The sequence below is a fragment of the Panthera tigris genome, chromosome D1 (assembly GCF_018350195.1).
Source record: "Panthera tigris isolate Pti1 chromosome D1, P.tigris_Pti1_mat1.1, whole genome shotgun sequence".
NCBI lineage: Eukaryota > Metazoa > Chordata > Mammalia > Carnivora > Felidae > Panthera > Panthera tigris.
The window spans coordinates 74,760,618-74,782,765 of NC_056669.1; the positions used below are offsets into that span (position 1 = coordinate 74,760,618).

At 49.6% G+C, this 22,148-nt stretch overlaps 1 protein-coding gene across 2 annotated transcripts in view; it reads left to right on the forward strand.

The window, feature by feature from the left end:
- The first annotated feature begins 16,797 nt into the window (after window positions 1-16,797).
- NAV2 (neuron navigator 2) overlaps window positions 16,798-22,148 on the forward strand; it is a 324,615-nt gene continuing 319,264 nt past the window's right edge. For both annotated transcript variants that reach the window (XM_042957640.1, XM_042957639.1), the window contains exon 1: window positions 16,798-16,851. In XM_042957640.1, the coding sequence (XP_042813574.1) occupies window positions 16,801-16,851 (51 nt within the window). In that variant the 5' untranslated portion in view covers window positions 16,798-16,800. The remainder of the gene's footprint in view (window positions 16,852-22,148) is intronic.

The following is a 22,148-nucleotide window of genomic DNA, read 5'->3' on the forward strand; positions in this document are numbered from 1 at the left end:
GGGTGGGGGAAAAAAAAGCGGTATTTGTTAGAGCCTTCTGGTGGGCCATACTTGTTCTCTAAGCACAGAGTGACATGAGATTGAAGAGCTTCTGCTCTGGGAGTGCTTGGGAGTGACAAGAGCCTCAGTTTCTCCAAATGTAAAATGGGACATGAGGAAGAAAATTATGCGGTTAAAACGCTTAGCACAACTCTTAGCACACACCTACATATTGTCTTAATGAATGCCTGCCATTTTTATGATTACCTAACTCCTCTGCTGCACAGTTTATTGGTTCCTTTTGGGTTCTCTTCCCTTACTGAGCTCACAGCTCTGAACCCCAGAAACTGTTGCTAACTATACAGTGGGTCAAGTGCAGCCTTTTAAAAGTCCCAGAATCAGGGGCGCCTGGGTGGCTCAGTCAGACAAGTGTTTGGCTTTGGCTCAGGTCTTGATCTCATGGTTCGTGACTTTGTGCCCCGCGTCAGGCTCTCTGGTGTCAGCACGGAGCCCTCTTCAGATCCTCTGTCTTCTCCTCTCTCTCTCTGCCCCACCCCTACTTACACTCTGTCTCTATCTCAAAATAAATAAATAAACTTTGCGGGGCGCCTGGGTGGCTCAGTCGGTTAAGGGTCCGACTTCAGCTCAGGTCACGATCTCGCGGTCCATGAGTTCGAGCCCCGCGTCGGGCTCTGGGCTGATGGCTCAGAGCCTGGAGCCTGCTTCCAACTCTGTGTCTCCCTCTCTCTGCCCCTCCACCGTTCATGCTCTGTCTATCTCTGTCTCAAAAATAAATAAACGTTAAAAAAAAAAATTTAAATAAATAAATAAATAAATAAATAAATAAATAAATAAATAAATAAACTTTGAAAGAAAAATGTTGAAAAAAGTCCCAGAATCAATCATGGCTACATTTAAGGGCTGTGAACATTACTACTTTCCTCCCTTCCTATTTTTCCACATTTTAAAATTTCAATTAATAAGCACGCGTTGCTTCATAATTTAAAAAGTACTGAATGAGAAAAAGGTAGTGTAATAAAAATGTGTTTATCCCATGTTGCTAAATTCAGAGGTAGAAAACAAGAACATTTTATCGTCTCTGGTCCGTAGAATCAATTCCAGGAAACCCGGGGGAACCCAACTTGTCCATTGTGTTGCCCACATAAAAATGCCCAAACACAGGTGCCAAGAAAGGAAGGCTGCATGCCGGAGTAGACAGGGATGTGCTGCTCTGTTTAGTGGTCGTGGGGTTAAGCGCAGGGACCCCTGGCTTCATCTCCCGGCTCTCCCCACTACCCGGCTCTGCGTGCAACTTTGGAAAAACGGCTCAACCGTTTCAGCCTCACTTTCCTCATCAGTAAAGTGGGAGAGACAGATGGAGAGATTCTTGCTTATAGATTGTTGTGGGAATGAATATCAGATACTTCACGCAGCAGAGTAGCTGTTCCATACATTCTTGTTTCCTTTCTGTTTTTCTAATAGCGTCGGTGACATCGTCATCCTTTACGTTACGTGTGTACATTTTGCACACGCGCGTATATATAAATGAGTACATACGTGTCTGCACTGTGATGTTGAATCATCGTCTCAGCCTGATCATGGCCACACTAGAACTCTTGATTTCTCGAACCTGCCCCGCCAGCTGCTCCTCCCTTAGCCTTCTGCACCGACACTCCCCTAGTTGTCCCACCTCAAAACCCGAGTTGTCCTTCGCTTCTCTCCCTCCCTCACATCCCGTATCCAGTGTGGCAACTCTGCTGATGTGCCTCAGAATCAGCCCCTTCTTTCCGCAGCCACTGCCCCCATCCCAGACACAGCCACCGTCCTCGTCCTCTCACTCCCGCGTGAGTATAAAATCTCCTGCCTGCACCCAGTGCCAGACCCCACAGCTGCCTCCCCACGGGGAGCCAGAGTGAGCGCTGACCTGCGCCAGCCTTGGCTTGTGCCACTTCCTTGCTCAGAACTTCCTTGGCTTCCTGTGGTGCTGGAAATAAAACCCAGATGGCTTACTGTCCCTCAGATCTCTATATTGGGGAACAAGCAAACCTCTTCGGTACGGGGCCAGGTAGTTAATATTTTATTTTTTTTATTTTTAGTTAAAAAAAATTTTTTTTTTAATGTTTATTTTTGACAGAGAGAGACAGAGCATGAGCCGGGGAGGGGCAGAGAGAGAGGGAGACACAGAATCGGAAGCAGGCTCCAGGCTCCGAGCTGTCAGCACAGAGCCCGATGTGGGGCTCGAACTCACAAACTGTGAGATCATGACCTGAGCCAAAGTCGGACGCCCAACCGACTGAGCCACCCAGGTGCCCCAAGTTAATATTTTAGATTCTGTGGGTCCCATAGGAGTCTGTCACATCGCCATCATCTTCTTATCCTTCTTTGTCTTCATCATTGTCTCCCTTTTTTCTCCACCTTTGTTTCCTTCTTCTTCTAACCCTTTCAAAGCGTAGTCACTGTTCTTAGCTCATTGGCTGACAGAGTCAGTTTGCAGTAGTTTGGAGACTCTTGTGCTGCGGACACTGGCCTCAACTTTTCTCTCCAGCTCATCTGCTCTCACCCTCTGCCTTGCTCTCTCTGCTCCAGTCTCAGTGGCTTTCTTGCTGTCCTTGAGCACACTGACCACATTCTGCTCAGGGCTTGTGCGCTCCTGTCCCCCTGCCCCTGGCACTGTTCCCCCAGGTCTGCTACAGGGCTCACTTCCTTTGTTTGAGTCTCTGCTGGCAGGTGCCTCCTTGGAGAAGCCTCTCTGGGCTGCCTCTCTGTAGGGCACGCCTTTCCACCCCCAGGCACATTCTGTCCCTCACCTGGCTCTACCTCTTGTGGTACGTACTATACATTTACTTGCCTGTCAGTTCTGCTGCCCTTGTATGTAAATTCCTTGAGGGCAGGCTTTGTCTGTCTTGTTCAGCTGTGTGTCTCCCCAACACCCAGAAAAGAATGGGGGCGCTTGGTGGTCATTCAAGAACATCTGTTGCGTGCATGAATAAGTGTAAGGACAATTCTGCTCTGCAGCTAGTTTTCAACCCCTGCAATACCACTCATGTGCAACAAGGCGGCCCTCTTTATAAATTTTCAGCCGTGTTGGTTGTGTCTATTAACAGCACCAAGCTGGGCTCTGAGTGACGGTGAGGACAGTGAGAACCCAATTCCACGTGCTGTCGGGGTCTGCAGGCTGAAGCCAAGTGTGGACATGGGGAGGAGCAGGAGGAGGAGGGAGAGCAAAGCGGGGTCTTGAAGTGAGGGGAACTGTCCAACTCTCAGGAAACTGATGTCATTAGAGCACCCCTGGATGATAAGTGCTCAGTGGAGCCAATGCCTGACATCTCTTGAGGAGGGAGAAAAGCATGTCGTAGAGCCAGAGGAGGAGCATTGAGATCAATTGTCCTTCCCAGGAACACACAGCCAAGACAGCCTGCAAACCACTTAGTGCGGACATTGAAGAGATGGTGCTTATTGGGCCCAGATGGGACACCGTGTAAAAATCTGGTATTTCTGGAGCCACTGAGTAGAGAACATGGCGTCTCCCAGCCCCAGGCACAAGTCTCCTAGAATCTCCTTCTAAGGAAGGGCTTTGGGATTTGCAAACTAGAGGGGTGCATCTGAGGCAGTCAGGTATACCCTTCTCCCACCCCACACCCCCACCCTGCCTTGTTCCAGTCCAGAAACCTTAGGAGAAACGGGTTTGGATCTGTGTCCTTGCAGAAGAGAGCCTGGGCCCCTTCCTGAGGACATTGTAGGCGGCTACTCAGGAGATGCGCGGCATGGGGCGTCCCATGGAGGTCTCCAGGACGACTGGGTACTGTGCACTTTCGAGTTCTGGCTCAGGGTCAGACAGTGAGCCTTGGGTTGGACGGCAAGCCTGGCTGTAAACTTGAACGCCGGGCAGGGACCAGATAAGTCCTGGCCTAGAAACCAGGTCAGGGAGTGAAGAGACAGAGAAATCTCTTCCTTGGATGCCCCTTAGGATAGAAGCCGGGAGGCATGGGACAAGGGAGCCTGTGTGGTGTCCAGATTGGGGATTTTAGGTCCAAGATCACACGTCTAGCTCTTGATTTTAGAAAATAAGACAGCTGTAGAACATGAGGGAAAATGCAGTAATAGTATAAATCAAACTGTCCCTCATAGCCACACCCCAGGAGCCCAAGGCAGGAGATCAGATGGTCTGGGATCTGGTGATGGGTCTGCGGTGTGACCTTGGACTAGTCACTTGACCTTTCTGGGCTTCAGTGTTTTCACATATACAATGGTAATGATAAATCTTAATGTTCTCGTCTCATGAGCTGTTAGGCTCCAACAAGAGAATGAAGTCTTTGTAAAGTTAGAAAGGCTCTCGTCATGCATCACTTGCTCCCTAACCCAGTTGTATAAAGCAGTGTACCAATAGGAACAATAAGCATCCAGTGAGCACGGACCGTGTGTCAGCTACCATGCCCGCTGTTCATATGCATGTTTCACGTGGGCCTCACCGTTGAGAGACAGGCACGGTTATCATTTCCACGAGCAGATGAGATCACAAGACACAAAGAAGTTAAACAACGTGCCCCAGGTCACACAGCAAGCCGAGGTAGACCAGACTCTGAATTCAAGCAGTTTGTCTCCAGAGTAGGCACTGGGAGCTTGCATTGGGAGCTTGAGGGCCTGTAGCCAGATCTCCAGGCTCCCAACCCAGCCCCCGCCTTGGCTTCTTCGGGGAAGATAACCACAAGTCCGTCCAGTGAAAACAGACCCATCACTATCTCTTCCCTGCAGACTGGTTGATCACTGCCAACCGCAGAGAGGCTGCGGGGCCTTGACACGGCCTGATGTTTACCACCTCCGAGAGCCAAGGGTTCCAATGGGGCTGGTGGACCCCTGCCGATCCTGGGAAGGAGGAGGAGATGCCAGGGAGCAGGGGCTCCTCCGGGTTACGCAGAGCGGGCACATAGGGGGGATCTTCCCCATCCAGGATGGGCCTCCCTCACTGCACATTGGGTGGGCTTGGGGGAGAACATTTCCTAGAGAAAGCAGAGGCAGGGAGGCAATCTCTGAAGGACAGGCTGCCATTTTCCATGCCTTGATCAGGTAGAAGAGAAGGAAAGGCGGTCAGCGCCCCCTCCTCGTGCCCTCTTTTGGGACAGCGTGGCCAGGCCGGCTGCTGTTGGCTCGGCTTGCCGGAAGAAACTATTCCATTAAGTGGAGTGTGCTGAGTTCGGCCAACGGAAAGTGGCAGATGAGGGCTCGTGGGGATTCCTCTCTGAGAATAATACCTCAGGAGCCTTTTCGGATGGACCGGGACAGTGAAAGGACGCGAAAACAGGTAGAAGAGGAAGTCTTGAAAGAGCCAAGGCCTTGGGCCTGATAAGAGAAGATCGACAAGCATGGGCCCTGTCAAATATCTGAAGGGCTGCCCTGAGGCAGTCTAGTTCAGACTGAGTTCGGTGGGGTGGGGGAAGGAATGGCAGGGAACAGTGCGAGGAAACATGCAGAAATCTCCACAGAAGGAAGAACTGCCCTGGGGGCAGTGAGCTGTCCATCACTGCAGGGGTTCGAGCAGAGGCAGGAGCCCCTGTTGGCAGGGGCCTTGCTGAGGTCGGGGTGTGCACACGGGTAGGAAGAGAACTCAGGGATCCTTAAGGCCTGCACAGCCCTCTGTGACCCTGTGGCTGTGCGAACAAGTGGGGTGGGAATGGTGTCGCATATTCAATGCAGGCATGCCTTGTGCTGGCCTCAGGTCTCCCTCCCTGTTCTGTCTCGGTCCCTAGTGACCTGCGACCCCCAGCCCTATTACTTTTTCTTCCTGGAATAACTCCGGGCCCTGCACCCTGCCCTTCTGTGCGCTGCTTGTTGCTGGGGGACGCTAGTGGACAATGGGCCAGATGACTCATTTTGGGGCTTTCTGAAGAGACAGCCTGAGTACAAAGCTCTTTCCTCTGGATCAGTGATTCTCCATCTTTCGCGGGCATCAGAATGAGCTGCAGGCCTTATAAGACGACAACAACAACAACAACAACAACAACAACAACGAAACACAGACTGCTGGGTCGCACTAGAGTTTCTCTTTCCGCAGGTCTATGGCGGGTGTGGCCTAAGACTTTGCATATGTAACAAATCCCCAGGTATTGCCGGCACCGTAAGTGCAGGGACCGCACTGTGCGAACCACTGCTCTAGAAGACCTACAAAGCCTATAACCATCGGTACAAGGCTATAGATTCAGACAAACCCACGTTGGACTTCCACCATGGAATTCTACCGTTTATGAGCTGTGTGATGATAGGTAATTTACCTAACACCTTTGTGCTTCTATTACCCGTTCTGGATACTGGTGATGGTACCGCTTTCAGAGAGTTATTGCGAGGATGAAGATGGTGATGTCGATAAATAGCTTAGTGTCTGGGATGTGCTAAGTATGCAAATACTTGATAAATATTAGCAATTGTATTATCAGAATAAGACAGTGGCTATTTCAGACACTCCGTGTCCACCTCTATAGGACAGTGGTATCGGAGCAAAGGCGCACATCTTCCTCCAACTGGGCACCCCCCCCCCCCCCCCCCTGCTGATGTAGGACCAATCCCATTGTCATTCCTTACCATCTGCTCCATGCTGGAAGGATGGGGATTCATTATCAGTAAGGCCATCCTTCAAACCTTGGTTTTGTGTCGGGGGCCTGCCACATATTCCGAATGACTGACCTTCAGTGTGACTGCAGGAGCCCGCCTGATAGAAACCAGATTGTGTGTGGGACACAGGGGTGGGGTCATCTGAGTTCTCTGGTCATGTTTCTGTTGGAGCCCCAAGGCCCCCACGGTCCCATCGCTCATATCCTGTGGTCTTTGGACCGGTAGTTATAAGGATAGAAGTGCAGGCTTAAGTCTCCCACCGCAGGGTCTCAAAATGGAGTGAGAAAAAAATCTAGGGGTGCCTTCAGATGGCCTCGGGCTGCTCTGAACGTTGCCGAAGAGGAGGGCCTGCTGGGAAAATATATGCCGGGTGCAGCCTTGCGGGGTACCGATCCTGAAGTGTGTTCCTTGGAGCGGTAGTTTGAGAAGTGTTCCACCTGAAGGGTTCTGCCGGCAAATACCTTGGGGCAGTGCTCCGTTTCCAAATGGCTGCTTAGAGCTCTGGGCTGCTCACTAGCGTGTTTAAGCTTCCCAGAAGTCCTACAGTTAAGACACATAGGTGAGGTGGTTGAATAGACTGAAATGTTTCCCGTCAATTAGTTTTGGGAAACTAGTTCTAGGAACTTAGAGTTGTTTTGTTTTTGTTTTTTTAAATTTTTTTTTTTTTAACGTTTATTTGAGACAGAGAGAGACAGAGCATGAACGGGGGAGGGGCAGAGAGAGAGGGAGACACAGAATCGGAAGCAGGCTCCAGGCTCTTGAGCCATCAGCCCAGAGCCCGACGCAGGGCTCGAACTCACAGACCGCGAGATTTTGACCTGAGCTGAAGTAGGACGCTTAACCGACTGCGCCACCCAGGCGCCCCGGAACTTAGAGTTTTTCAGGGGCCTTCATATGTCGTAGCTCCCCTGATTTTAAGTGGTCAGTACGATCATACCCGTTTCCGTGAAGAAGAGGCTGAGATGTAGATATGTTTACAACTTGCCCCAGGTCACAGAGCTATTTAAAATACTGCCTACTGGGGCACCTGGGTGGCTCAGTCGGTTGAGCATCTGACTCTTGACTGAAGCTCAGGTCATGATCTCTGTCTGGTTCATGGGATCGAGCCCCCAAGTCAGGCTCTGCACGGAGCCTGCTTGGGATTCTCTCTCTCTGCCTTTCCCCTGCTCGCATGCATCAAAATACAGAAATCTCTCTCTCCTCAAAATAAACAAAATAACATTAGAAAAAATAATAAAATAGAATACTGCCTACCATTGCGCGATCTGAGGAAGAATTTGTGGATTCAATGGAAGTTTATTTGTAGTGACAGCAATCATTAAAGCCAAAGAAGGAGAAGCAAAAACCAAAACCAAAACCAAAACCTCCACTAACTGGGAATAGCACCTATTATTTGTAAAAACCCTTTCAGCGAAGTATTTATTTTACTTTTGATCTTAGGCTTACATTATGATTATGATGTCACCACACAGAGAGGTGGAACAGCACAGGTTAAGAACATAGATTCTGTAGCTACACGGTGTTTGAATCCAAGCAGTGTCACTTACTAGCTCTGTGACCTTGGGCAAGTTATTTGACTTTCCTCTGCCTGGTTTCCCCTCTGGGCAATGTAATTTTCACACCTATATCGTATGGTTACTATGATGATTCAATGGGATAGTACATGCAGACCTCTCAGAATGGTACGTAGCACATAGAAGATTCACTCCTGAAATCTATTTTATTATTAGTTCTTGGTTGCTGCTATTAATTCTGTTGAAAATAAGAATACGACGCAAAGTCCACTTGTCTTGAGAACCCAGGAAGAGGGTATTTAGAAGGAGCCTGTAGGTCTAAGACTTAATGTGGCCTGCTCATTAAGCAGCTGTGCAACTCTGGACAGCTCATTTAACCTCTCTGTGCCTCAGTGAGTTCTTCGGAAAACGGGATCAGGCCAGCCATCTAGCTTAGATTACAGAATGGTTCTAAGAATAACCACCTGGGTAACTGACAAGAAAGTGCTTTGACAAACATGAAATTAGGTCATCGTGAGTTCTCGAGGTCCACATTTGACCCGAGCATGACCAGGCAGGAAGCTGTGGAAGGTGGCTGGCTGGGAAGAACCCCGCTACTCACTGTGCTCTAGGAGCTGAGAAATGCCCATGAGTGTGGAGGCCATGTGATCAATAGCAGTGGTAATTTCACGGGCCGCACAGAAGCCAAAAGTGAGTCATTAGCAGTGCTGAAAGTTTTCCTTTGCTAAACAATGGTGCCCTCATTCTGGGATTTCCCAGGTTGTCCTTGTTGACTTTGGAATAGAGGGTGATTGTGTATACGCACACTGTCTTGGTAGGTGCATCTCAGACATCTGTTTCCTCCTGTTTACCCTCATCTCATGCCCTGCGTACCAGACCCACGGTGCCAGCCCCCTCGGCATTCATCACTGGTAGCCTCTCTTGGGCTGGGGGAAGGAGGAGGCCCTCAGCGGGGTGTGTGTGTGTGTGTGTGTGTGTGTGTGTGTGTGTGTGAGAGAGAGAAGCAATCTCCTGTGAAATCAGGATGCCTAACAAAAGTGGAATCAATTTACCTGCCGCTGCTTTTGTTCCAAAGGAAAAGCCTCCAGAGCCCCCACTGGGGAATAATATTTAACCCACTTCGAGGGTATCTGTGTCCCTTTCATATCTCTATCATGAAAAGCAATGGCATTTCCTACAACATAAGTATTACTGGGGAGCCGCTGAGTTCCTCAACGGTGCCCAGGAAGTGTGGACCACAGCCCCTTGGGAAAGAAGACTGCCTCGTAAATTGCTGACCTTAATCCCTGGTGACCAGAACCGGCCCAGAATGAAAGGGCTGATCCCACAGGGAAAATAAAATAAACAAAACCACACCACCCTCTCCCCCACCAAACCACAACCACCGAAAACAAAACAAACCAACACAACCCAGTGAGAGTTTGAGGACAACTCCATTCCAGACCGTTCATCTGAATCACTCAGTCGCAAAACCAGAACAGAGGACAAAAATTAGAAACCATTTAACTTTCTTAAGTGCTTTGACAATAGCTATCCATATTTCTGTGGCAGGATTTTTTAAGCTTTTTTTTTTTTTGCTTGCTTTAAACAGTTCTATTTCACCTTACATGAACCCCTAGCTCAATGGAATGGGCTGGATAAGCCTAAAATGTCTTTAGGCTACCTCCAAAAATGTCTGCAGTCCCCATGCCCGGACATCTCACTGGGGTCAGAGCAAGAGATGTGGCTGCTCAGAGGGTGGGAGAGAGGGAGGAGGGAGGGCTGGCAGTGTGGAGGCCCTTCAAAGGGGGGTCAGAGGTCACCCAGAGATTGCACAATTTCCACCCTTATCTGCCTCATTGAAGGAGTGGGAGGGGAGGGGGCTGGAGGAGGAGCCCCTGGGCCTGGGATGTTGAACAGAGCAAATAAATACCAGGGGCACCTGGCAACCCTGGGATCTGAGGGAAAACCGTGCCTGCTCTTCGGAAGTGTGCTCTAAGTTGCTTGGGACCAGTTTGGCTGCTTTGGAGAAGTCAAAAGCCTCTTACCCCAGAGCTTTAAAGTTAGTCTTTAATTATTTGTCCATTCTTCCTGAAAATTATTTTTTACCCTAAGCTCCTTCTATGTTTGGCAGTGTTTGGGAGGCCATAGAGAAAAATAAGACATAATCCTCGCTCTCCAAAAGCTCTTCTAGCAATATTTAAAAGGAAATGTCCAGTATCCAGGTTCCCAGCAAGCAAGTGAATCTTTAGTGTGGCAAGGTCACCGCGGATTTCGGATTTCTTCCTGAGAGCCTTCCCGAGATGCCATCGTGTCCTGTGTCCAGCCTCCCACAATTCAGTTGGGTTTCTTTTCAGTGCACTTCACACGGCACAGCAGAAGGCGTTCTATAGAGGTGACCTGGATTTTCCTGGACAATTATGGGGGAGGGGACTGGATGATCTTTAAGTCCCCTATAGTCCTGACCTTCTGAATGTATTAATTCTGTTTGGTGTAGTGCCAGTGACAAGCCAAACCCTATTCTGAGTGTTCAAAGGTGAGTGAGTTAGAGTACCTGTTCCTAAGCAATTTGTGAGCCGGTTGTGATAATACTCCCATCAGTACTAACACTTGCAACAGCTAATGAGATGTGCCCACCCCCAACTGCAGAAGGAGACAGACTGTTAGAAAGGCTGTTGAGAAGATGGAAACAAAGAGCTGGGGACCACAGAAGAGAGGAGAGAGAGTTTTCCAAGGGGAGGGATCTAAGAGAAGTTCACCAACTGAGTTAACTTTGCTTTGGGTCCTCCCAGATCTACATGATATCGTTTGGCAGAGAATGGAAGGAAAAGCACTTCCGTGCAGAGGGAACAGCCCGAGCAAAGGTGTGGAGATGTGGCTGTACCCGGCCTCCTCCAGGAGAGTGAGCAGCGTGTTGGAGGGGCCATGGGAGACACTGTACCACTCAGACACTGATCCCCATCCCTGGAAGGAAGAAAGTGAATTGTGGGGGGACTCAGAAAGCCACACATTAAACACTGTTCAGGGAACAAACCGAAGGCAGTGGCATTTAGCATGTGCACTGGGAGATGCCTTTACATAATTCTTTATCTCAAGAAAAAAGTAAAGGGAGGAGGGAGGGAGAGAAATCCTTTGCTAGCCCAGCCCAGCCCAGCCCTTTCGAGGAGGGCCGTATTCATTCATTTGTGGGCTTGTCAGTGTGACATTGTATCTGCCTCCTGAAAGCCATACATCTTACTTTCAAACCCTCCAATCGCTGTGGACCCCCTGCAGACCCCAGTGTTCCCAGTGACCTTTTGGCAGGGGGCTCACTCCCCTCCAAAGCTGGTGGAGGGGAGATGGCATCTTCTGTGCTCGCCCTCCTTGTCCCAGCTTTCTTCCCCGAGAAGGATTAGTGCTTTGCTTAGATTTGACTCTCAGTTTCTAAAAAGACTGCCTGCTGTGTACTTCCCCAAATCTTCTATTTTCACTTTTATACATCTTCCTCCATATCCGAGATCTCCAGGCCCTCCCAGAAAGGGAAGGGGACTTAGAATAAGCCTTAAGGCCACTTGCAGAGACGTCTGCTCACAGACGGTCTTCATTTTCCCAGGGACGGCATTTCTGAGATTTCCTTTGTTGTACATAGTACGGCAATAGCGTGCACGCTGCAGAGATAGGGGGCAGGCAGGCCGTCTCAAGTGATGCTCCTGTTTGGCAGTGTCTGAAGTGACTGGACGGAGCCAGTCACTTACCCTCTCGGAGCCTTTATCTGCAAAATGGGGAAGATGGCTTTTCTGAGCATTGCTGTCATGAGTAAGTGGAAATTGTCCTCTGCCACACTTATGAAACACCTGCTACTATGGCTAGGATTTTCACTGGACAGATGATGCTGAACTCTTCTGTGCTAATTTACTATTCGCTCCTGGTTATTTGGGGAAAAAATAACAGACTCCCTATGTTAAGCTATTAGCTTATTCCCTACCTCAGGGGGTGGCACGCTGCTTGTGGTCTTTCCTTTGCCATCACCGTGCCACGTAAGAGCTGACATCTGTCCACAGTCAGCCTCGCGCGTGGGTGGAAAGGCATCAGCCCACATTCGGGGCAGCCTAGAGAGCTCGTTTTGTCTGATGTTCCCCGGGCTGGCCCCTGCAGTGTCTGAACATTTCCCCGTTAGTCACTGCTCTGGCTGAAAGAGTGGAAGATCCCCTGTTAAACTGGAGTGCGTTATCTGGGAAACACATTAAGCCATTAACAGCTGGACACAAATTAGTTTATCAGACGGGCTGGCCTTGCAGAATGTAGGAGGGAAAAGGAACTTTATAGTTCTTATAGGTGAGGGAAAGGAGGACTGCGAATGAGCAGGTCTTTGGGACGCCAGGCCTCAAACCGGGCTTTCTGGCCCAAATCTCTTCCCCTCTTCTTCCTGTCTTGAGGAACAAGATAGACACTCCAGCTTTCGTTCTGGAGATAGTTATCACGTGCCTCCCCCAGCTGGGGAGGTGCTAAGAATTCAGAGAAGTAGAAGAGTAGGGAAGACGGACGTGCAAGTAAACAAATGCTGAGCCATATGGGGCACATCTCTTGGATGCTGAGGATGGAAAGGTCTGGAACAGGACACTGTCAGCAAAGGGCAGATCCAGCCTCTGGGGAGGGGAGGGGGTCAGTGCCACAAAGGGTTGCACAATACTAGGACCTAGGACTCTACCTTGTGGCTACCATGAGAGTACAAGAGAGGTCACGTTCAGGGACCTAGGCTAAGGTGGGGGTCACTGTCTGCAAGGGTGAATGCTGGACTGTCAGGTTCAGGGAATGGGTCGGAAAGCCATGAGCTGAAAAAAGGGGCCAACGGTTAGGAGGAACAAGGACACACTGTAGGACCGACCTTCACAAGCATTGTTCCCATTGCTTTGTCCCATGTGGTCAACACAGGCTGATGTCTTTCCCTTAAATCACCATCAAAGGACTTGGTGGAAGATCACAGAAATAGGAGGAAGGAGAAGAAAGGTGCCAGGAAAGGCAGCTTGGCGCATGATAAATAGCTCTCCAAGATGTAGGAGGTTTTAAGGAGCTGCTTCTGTTTCTGAAATTCTGCAGGGTCCTGACATCTGCTTGGATGAACTCAAAGCCATTACCCCTGTGAATCACCCATTGCATCAGCAGATTGCTGGTGATGTCAGCGTCCTTTTCTCTACACTTTGCCTTATTCAGGTCTTCATTCTCTATCCCCTGCGTGATTTCAGCAGCCTTCTAACTGGCCTCTCTCCCTCCAGCCTCCACCTTTTCAAACTTGCCTTCTTGCTGTTACTAGAGAGGTCCTTCTAAAATGGGAAGTCAGTCAAATCATTCCCCTGGTTTATAAGGATTAGGGGTAGGATCCCCTTTACAGGGCCTTGACCTGCTCCAGCCTTACAAATAGCCCCATTTCCTGCCCCTTGATCTCCACCTTTTGACCACACAGAACCTGCCATGCTTTTTCACCCCTCTATACCCTTGCACATGCTGTTCTACCTTCCTGGGATGCTTCCCTCCTCTTACTGAATTTGCCTTGATCCTTCCAGATGTAAGTCAGTGTCACCTCTGCGAAATTATTCCATGCTTCCCAGTCTTGTGCATAGCTTTTTTCCTTTATGGCCCAGCTACACACCATACAGCCCTCCTTTGTAGTACCTGTCACATTGTATTGCAACTGTAATTGTATGTGTTCATCTTTTAATAGACTGTATGTGTGGGTGGTAGGGACTCCTCTCTGATTCTCAATACGTAGCACAGAGCTGGGTAAATGCATTATGGTGGATGTTCAAGGAATGTTGGCTAAATGAGTCAGCATACCTATGGTCTGAAGTGTGTGAGATCTGAAAGGCAAGGCAACAGGATTTATTTTTTTAATTAAAGCTGGGCATCCTCTCTACTGCCACCCCCTGATTCCTCCTTCCACCATAAGTGATATTTTCTATCTTTGACCCGCAAATATTTTTAAAATTTTTTTAATGTTTATTTATTTTTGAAGGAGAGAGAGACAGAGTGTGAATGGGGGGGGGGGTGCAGAGAGAGAGGGAGACACAGAATCTGAAGCAGGCTCCAGGCTCTGAGCTGCCAGCACAGAGCCCGACGTGGGGCTCGAACTCACGGACCGCGAGATCGTGACCTGAGCTGAAGTCGGACACTTAACAGACTGTGCCACCTAGGCGCCCCTGGCAAATGTTTTGATTGGGAACTAATGCTCATTCAATGACTCTCTGGGAATGTGTAGTTTTTTAAAAATGTTTTGGGTATCCTAGAGAATGTGAGAAACCTATAGATGCTTCCCCCAAAATGCACAAATACCCAGTCTCATAGCATTTTCATACAACCAGAAGGTTTCTGGGCTGCACATCTTCCCACCCAGCTCCAAGAACCCCTGGCTTAACACAGCTGTGATAGAGAGCTTGTGTTTTGCTCTCTTGGCCAATATGATCTTGTCCAGCTTTATTTTCAGAGGAAAAAAAATAGTTATTTTAAAATCTCATTTTCTAAATACATAAGTATACTTTAATATGGAATATGCTTTCGCGAATGACATATGCTGTTTCCCCTCCTGTGGTTCGCTAGGATGTGCCCCTTCTCTTTAAGCAGCAAATGTCACTGCCTATGTTTCACTCTCCAGAAATATACGTGGTGATGGACATAACAGGGTCTTTTGCAGTCACTCAGTTCAGGTCAGGGCCCAGGCTGGGTATGGGATGTGCTGCCCTGGTCTGGCTCTGTCCTTATTGCAGAGGAAGCTGCAGGAACTTAGGACATTGTCAACAGACTTTCATTTGGGAAACATCTACTGAGTTCCCACTATGTGCCACATACTGTTCCAGGCACTTGGGGATACCATGGGGGAACAAAACTGATGAGGCCCCTGCTCTCATGCAATTCATAGCCCAGTGGGACAGGGCAAAAAATAAACAAGAATACAAGTTAGCTAAAGTTCACACAGTGAACAGAACAAAGGGAAGACAATAGTAATAGAAGAATATGGTCACCACATTAAGTTAAAAGTCCCTTTGAGGAGGTGACATTAGAAATGAGACCACAGGCAGGTCTAGGGGGAACAGTGATCCAGGGAGAGGGACTGTCAGGTGCAAAGGTCCTGAGGTGGGATGGATTTCAATGTGTTTGAGAAAAAGAAAGACGACCACTGTGGTTGGAGCACAGTAGGTAAAAGGGAGAGGATGGGCATAAAGTTGTAGGCCATAGGAAAGAGTTGGGATTTTTCATCTGTGAAGGGAAACCAAATCCTGAAAGCTTCAGGCATAGCAACATTTTGATCTAATTGCTATGTTTGGAAGATCACTTTTAAAAGGTTAGGACCCATTTTATCACCTCCCCTCATTTTAAACAGTTTTGCCTATTGAAATGAATGTGTAATAAAGCAATTCCATGAATTCTCATCATAGCTCTCTATCAGCAGGGGCCAGCCAGGTATTCATCCTAAAATGTCACTGCCGCCCAAATCAGAGACACGTCCTGAGATCTGGGTAGCCGGTGCCATCTTGCCTCGAGGAGCTGCAGGGTTGCTGAGCCTTTTCAGGCTACTGAAAGTTGCCAGGGATCCCAACAAGGGCTGGACAGGAAGGTGAGGAGGTGGCCAGCGCCCCCCTCCCCCAATCTCAGAGGAAAGCACCAGGTAGAGGGTGCTTTCCTAGGCTCCCTAGAAAGAGCCTGTGGCAGGTGGGGCGAGCAGAAAAGGAAACAAAGGCCACACGGCCTTTCCCCTTGTCTGCCTCCCCTGTCATCGCCTGCCCCACCTCCTCCCCGAGGCCCACGGAAGTCCCATCTGTGGCAGCGGCCAGGTGTGTTTAAAAACACTGGAGCCCCGTCCTTCACGTAGCAGGAAACAAATGAGGCTGGGGAGCGGCGTGTGGCTGGGGCAGGGCCTGGGCGACTGTGTGTGTGCGCGCACGGAGGGGTGGAGGTGCTCGAGCGGGTGCTGGTTCATCCATCCCACACTCACGATTCCAGCTGCTGGGGGGGCAGGGGATGATCCCGGAGTGGTTACTGTCAGCCAACTTGAGTGAGTTCGGTGCCGAATGCAAACGCGCACAGAGCCGAGCAGCCACGGGGAGAGGCGCTGGCCGTGTCCGGAGTGAGGACCCGACAGCCACACACCGCGCCCCCCGCAGTCCTCCCCCGCTCCCCCCTCCGTGCCCCTCCGTTTGTGCCGAAGGCCGGCCCGCCTACCCGCGCCCTTCCCGAAAGAGTTAAGTACCTCCCCCTCCTACCGTCTTGCCCCTTCCCCCGTCTCCCCCCCCCCCCCCCACGCACCGCGGGGGCGAACCGGCCCACCGGAGAAAGCCGGGGGCCACGCGGAGGGCCCGCGGACCGGCGAGGGGGCGGGGAGCCCGGCGGCCCCGACTCCCGCCCCCACCCCGTAGCGGCCCCAGCGGCCTCCGCGCTGCGAGGCGCGGGCGCTCGGACGCAGGGGGAGTTGTTTGATTTGGCGGAGGCGGGGAGGCCGGCAGGGAGAGAGCGGGGGAGGCACGCGAGCTGGGCAGCGCGGGCGCCGGGCTCCGGGCAAGGTCCCCGCGCGCTCAGCAGCGGCCGCCGGGGTGGGGGCGAGGAGGCCGCGGGCGGCGGGGATGCCCGGAGGGGCCGGGGCGGAGACCACGACGGGCCGGGCCGGCCCGACCTGCCGGGCGCGCGGGCAGGTGCTTCGGCCCCCTCCCCCTTTTTCTCCCGCTTCCTCCCCCCACTTCCCTCTTCGCCCTGAAGTAAGATGAGCGTGATGCTGTGGCGCTGGGAACAGAATAACACCACCATGAAGCTGGTAAGGTGGACCGCAGACCTCACTCCCGGGGGCGCCGTTCCACTTTTTATCCCCCACCCCGCTTCCCATCCCCGCTGGGAATCGTCTCCCGCGATGGAAAGCCCCTGAAACGCATTTCGTACTTGGTGTTTCCCGTATTATTTTGAAGATAGATTTCAGGCTTTTTTTTTTTTTTTTTTAAGCCAGGAAAGTCGGGGTGTGTGTGTGTGTGTGTGTGTGTGCGTGCGCGCGCGGCTGAAAGGGGTGGAATGGACTGCAATTTCCCCCGGTCCCTTCCACGCACAAATTCCTGGGGTTGCACACGCGCGGGATTGTGTCCTGCGAGTGGGTCTGCTTCCTCACTGCTGTGCCGGGTGGGCATGGTCTGCATCCGCCCCCGCTCCCCGCCCCCATTGTGTTATGATACTTCGGGTTGCACGCGGGTGTTGATCTGTATTGCGGTTTGGCTTGTTTTGGGCGGGGGGCGGGTGGGGAGTGAGCCCAGCTTGAATAGCATCCAGTCCTGTTCTCCCGCCTCTCACAATGGCTTAGTTTTCTTTCTAGTATGCAAGAACCATCTAGGCTGCAGGTACTTTTTCCCTCCTTTTTCAAAAATAACTGCTCATCACTCCTGGGAGGGCTGAGGAGAGCAGCCTTTTCCTCTCTGCCCTAGGGAGCCTGACTTGTTTCTCCAGCCCAAGGAGAAACTGTAATCAGAAGGCTCTTCTCTGGGTTTTTCCTTTTGTGATTTATTTTTTATCAGATGGGTTTGAGGAGACCCTCATTCCCCACTGAAGTCAGCCAGTGCTGTGGCCAAGTTGGCTGCCCCTTTGGATGTCAGCTTCCTCCTGAGTAAAATGGGGCAAGTTCTCACCTTGTATTGCTGGTGTGAGGGTAAGAAACCATATTTGAAAATTTCCTGGCACATAGTAAGAACCTATACCTAAAGAATAGGTGTCATTAATAAACTGGAATTCATGCTGATTGAGCTCTTTAAAGATGCTACCAAAAAAGTCACAGCTGCCACATTGGATAACAAGATGCTGAAACAACCTACATTGGTTCTTCATATAATGAACTTATTTGTTGGAAAAATGGCACCTTGCTTTTCATACTTCTTGTGTTATGGTTGGCCTGTCTAACTTTAAGCTACAATTTTACAACTTCTTTTAATGTGCTGTAACATTAGCAGACGTTATGCACCTTTGCTGCACTGTGTCAGGACTCCAGTTCCCTAATCCTTTCCTGGAATCTTTCTCCAACCAGACTGTCGTGGGAGAGCCCAGAGTTTCACACATTTTCTCTCCAAGCTCCACCTGAGATGCCACTCCAGGATATAGCACGGGAAAGTTGGGTCCTGGTGTGGACTAGATAGTGTCAGGCTGCCAGACCTAGAGGCTTCCAAGGAAGAGAGAAGCAACAGAATTACTTGGCATGCAGGGAAAACGTGGAGCATCCCAGGGGACAGGTTGGTGGCAGGTGGCTGTGGTGAGGGCTGGGATGTCCTCACTGCTTCACCATAGCTGCCTTTTTATCCTGTGGAGGGAGCTTTCCCCAGTGTTGGTCAAAGGTCAGCCTTTATTGGGTCTGTCTGAGTCTTTAGACCTGAGTCTCACTTTTCCAATTAACTGTGTGAGGACCACCCAACGATAGTTGTGGTCCACCATTGTACTCCCCTACCGGGTGGAGGAGGGACTGGAGGAGCTCCAAGAAACTGGAAGCACTGGGAGGGTAGCAGCTACTGCCCTTGTGCACCCCACTGCCCCCAGACTGCGTCCCCACATTCCCATAGCCTCGGCTATACTCAAGCATGGGCCTCAGCTTTTCTGCAGAATCCTGGAAACCATGGCTACGTCATTTGTTCACACATCATTAGCTTGCTTTTTGTTTTATCATTTACTGGCAGGTTGATCTACTAGTTATTTGTTATTTGTGTGCTCACTGTATGCAGAGCCCAGTGGTGGTGGAGGCTGTGTTCATTGTGAAGGGCTTTGCTCTCAGATGATTCTTGGTTTGAATTCCAGCCTGGTCACTTACTAATCTTGGAATCAGTTTTCCTCTTTATCCAGCAGAGTCTGAAACATGGGTGTCTATACATGGGAACAGCTGTTGTTGTTGTTATTTTCTCTCCATGGTGAATGGTTTGGTCTTCTAATGAGCTTGGGGAAAATAAACCTTTCTTACCTTTGAATCATGAGTAGCCCTCAGTAGGAAGGAGCTCTCTGGGAACATCTTGGAAGTCAATTGTGTGTGAATAACCATCCCCAAATGTGCCCTGGGGCCAGAGGTGAGTGTCTGAACTTTTATCACCCATGCAGTTCAGTAAACATGAAGTCAGTTAACCTGCAGGTTGAAAATTTGCTGTTCTGACTGATAAATGGAACCAAAGGTTTTACTTTATGTTCTATTTTAAGGCTAATTGGATCAAAATAAGGCCAAGAGTAATTAGAGGCAAAACTTGAATTTTAATGTGTTATCCCTGCGGGGGAATGTCAGAAATGCACCTGCCCACCTAGGGTAGAAGCCAGGAGCCGGCAAATCCTGCTTCTGTCCAAATCCTACCTGACAGGGTCACCAGGGCTTTTGGTGGAAGTGAGAGGGGCTGACTGCTCAGGCCTGAAACACCTACTGGGAAGGGTAAGCTCCGGGCACACCCCCCTGAGCATGACATGGGTGGTTCTGACATTCGTGTCACCCCTTGGTCCCTTCTTTTAGATTCTTCCAGCTTAGGCAGGGCAAGGAGAAGAATGAGACCCTTTCTGGAGCAGCTTAGATCTAAGAGCTAAGTGTTCCAGCCGGAGAGACTTGCAGTCACAGCTCTGTTCAGGAAGTGCTGGCTTGTGTGACCTGGGGGCATCGGCACGGCCTCTTCCAGCCTTGGTGTCCTCCTCTGTAAATGGGTCCCACAGCGTCTCACAGACTTACTGTGAGAATTAGAAGTGTGGTTGGTAGGCAGTGGATGGTTGCTCTTAGGATTAGAAAATGGTCCAGTAGTGTGTGTATGTCTCCATGTGTGGAGAAAAGACACAACAGAAACGTTCCTGTGTTAACAGTGCTGAGCTCTGGAGGGAGATTTTTTTTTTTTTTTTTTTTGGTCCATGCTTTTCTTTATAGTCCAGATTTTGTCAATGACAATACATTATGCTTATCAAAAAAGACAAAAAATATTACTGCTAAAATACTCATATTAATAGCTAACGTATACTGAGCCTTTAAGCTTTACTCATTTCAACCTCTCCATAAACCTGTGAAGTGGAAACTATTATTATCCCCATTATTCAGGTGAGGAAGTTAAGGCTCAGAGAAATAAGGGACTTCCCTAAGATTCCAGGACTGGAAACTTGTAGAACCTCTGCTTTGTCTGATGGCAAAGGCTGTGCTTGAAACCGCTCTAACCGTAATAGCTTGGGCATGTTCTGGAGAGCGGCAGGGCCCTCGGCTGTGCTCAGTATAGGACATATGAGTATGCCTGTGATACACAGGGCTAGGTGCTTCTGTGAGTTGCTACCCCCTGGATACCTGCTTTGCTCAGGGAGATGCTCTGATTGAAGTGGAGAGGAAGGGGAACATAGTGAGCAGGCCTGGGTTGGGTCATTGCCCTTCAGTGTCCTGGAAAACACTTAATGGGGCCCTTCCTCAAAATGAAGGAGAAAGTGGCTCAGAATGAAGAATAATTGAGAGTAATGATGACTGGGGAATGTGCCTCTGACCTTTGACCTTTCCCCCCAGAGGTTGGTCAGAGACCCCCTGGGCCTGTCCGAAGCCAGGCTAACAAGCAGATTAAAAGAGGTCAGTGGGTTAAAGGGCCCCAGCTGCCTTTCTGCAGTTCTACTGCTCCCTCCCAAAGGCAGGGATGCTATGGCCCCTGCAGTTCCTGAGCTCCCAGGTTCCGTGTTGAAAATACTACGATCCTTCAGCTCTTCCTCCCCTTCCTGCACATAAACTGATTGCCCTCTTAACAACTTCTAGTTTTTGTTTTTTGTTTTTTCTGAATAAAGCTCGTTTACTGCTCATCTGGAGGTACTCCCCTCTTCTGCTGGAAAATATCAGTCATTTCCACTATTGGGGACTTCTAGAACTTTCTCCTGCTTTCCACTAATTGTGACTGGCCTAGATTTTACCATCTCCCAGGGTATTGAAATCATGTCCATTTTCTGTTAATTCCAAAAATCTCAAGGGAAGAAATTCCATCCTTTCCTGGAGAAACCAGGTTGAAATATACAGGAATGTTTCCATCTGCATTTCTGCTGCGGGTAATGAGCCATCATAACCTTGATACACTTTTTGGAACTGAAACCAAAGCATGGAAGGAAGGTTTGACTCAGGTTAATTATTGGGAAAATTAAGAATAAAATATTGGGAAGAGAAGAAAGAAAAACCCTGAAAGTAGTAAGTGACTTCCTTTGGATGACATTTTGAGGTAACACATTTTCCTTCATTTTTATGTTAATAGAGACATAGAGATTTATAATCGGTCCCTTTGGTGATGCAGCATTCTTGTGTTACTTATGCAATTGTTTTTGAGTGGACTCAGCAAAAAAAAAAAAAGGTTTTTTTTCTTTTTTTGGTTTCGTTTCTGGCTTCCATCATACTTTGCCAACCACCCAGAAGGCGTGTGTGGCTAAGCTTTTCTTTCTGTCTCCAGGGTTGTCCAGGATGTGTGGACCAGACTGCCTAAGGCTGGTGACACGTGGGCTATTCCCAAGGATTATTCTTCTTGACTCAGATGTTGCAGACGTGATGTCATAGGAGATGCAGCCAGGGAGGCTGAGAGGCCGTGAAACAAGACGAGGGGTTAAAATGAGTTGACAGAGGTTTAAACAGAGAAACAAGAAAGTGTGATGGAGATATTTAGGAAGACTGGGAAGTAGGAGAGGACTGTCCTTGCCACCAGAGATACTAACCACATGTGGTCATGATGCTGTGGTGTGGGAGAAGAGTAAACGCCTGCATTATACGTTCTCTTTGGCATAGTGAGAGAAGGGCTGCCCGTTCACAGGGACCATGAAGGGACCCTACGCACAAACAGATCTATAGGAAAACAGGTGCTTTAAACAGTGATTTTACCAATTGCAGTATATGCCTTGGCGGCAGAGGGTCCAGAGGTGAGCCTTGGTCCTCACCTGTAGCTCCTGTCAACTTCTCTGACGTTATTATGAGGCTTCCGGAATTGAAATTGCAGACTAAGTTGTTTCTGGTCCGAAACCTTTTGTGAGGAGTCCTGCTCACTAGTGAATGAAGTCCGATTCCTCCACGGTGTGCAAGGCTCTCTGGGTGACAGTACTGTTTTAAATCTTACTCTGCGGGGCAACTTCTGC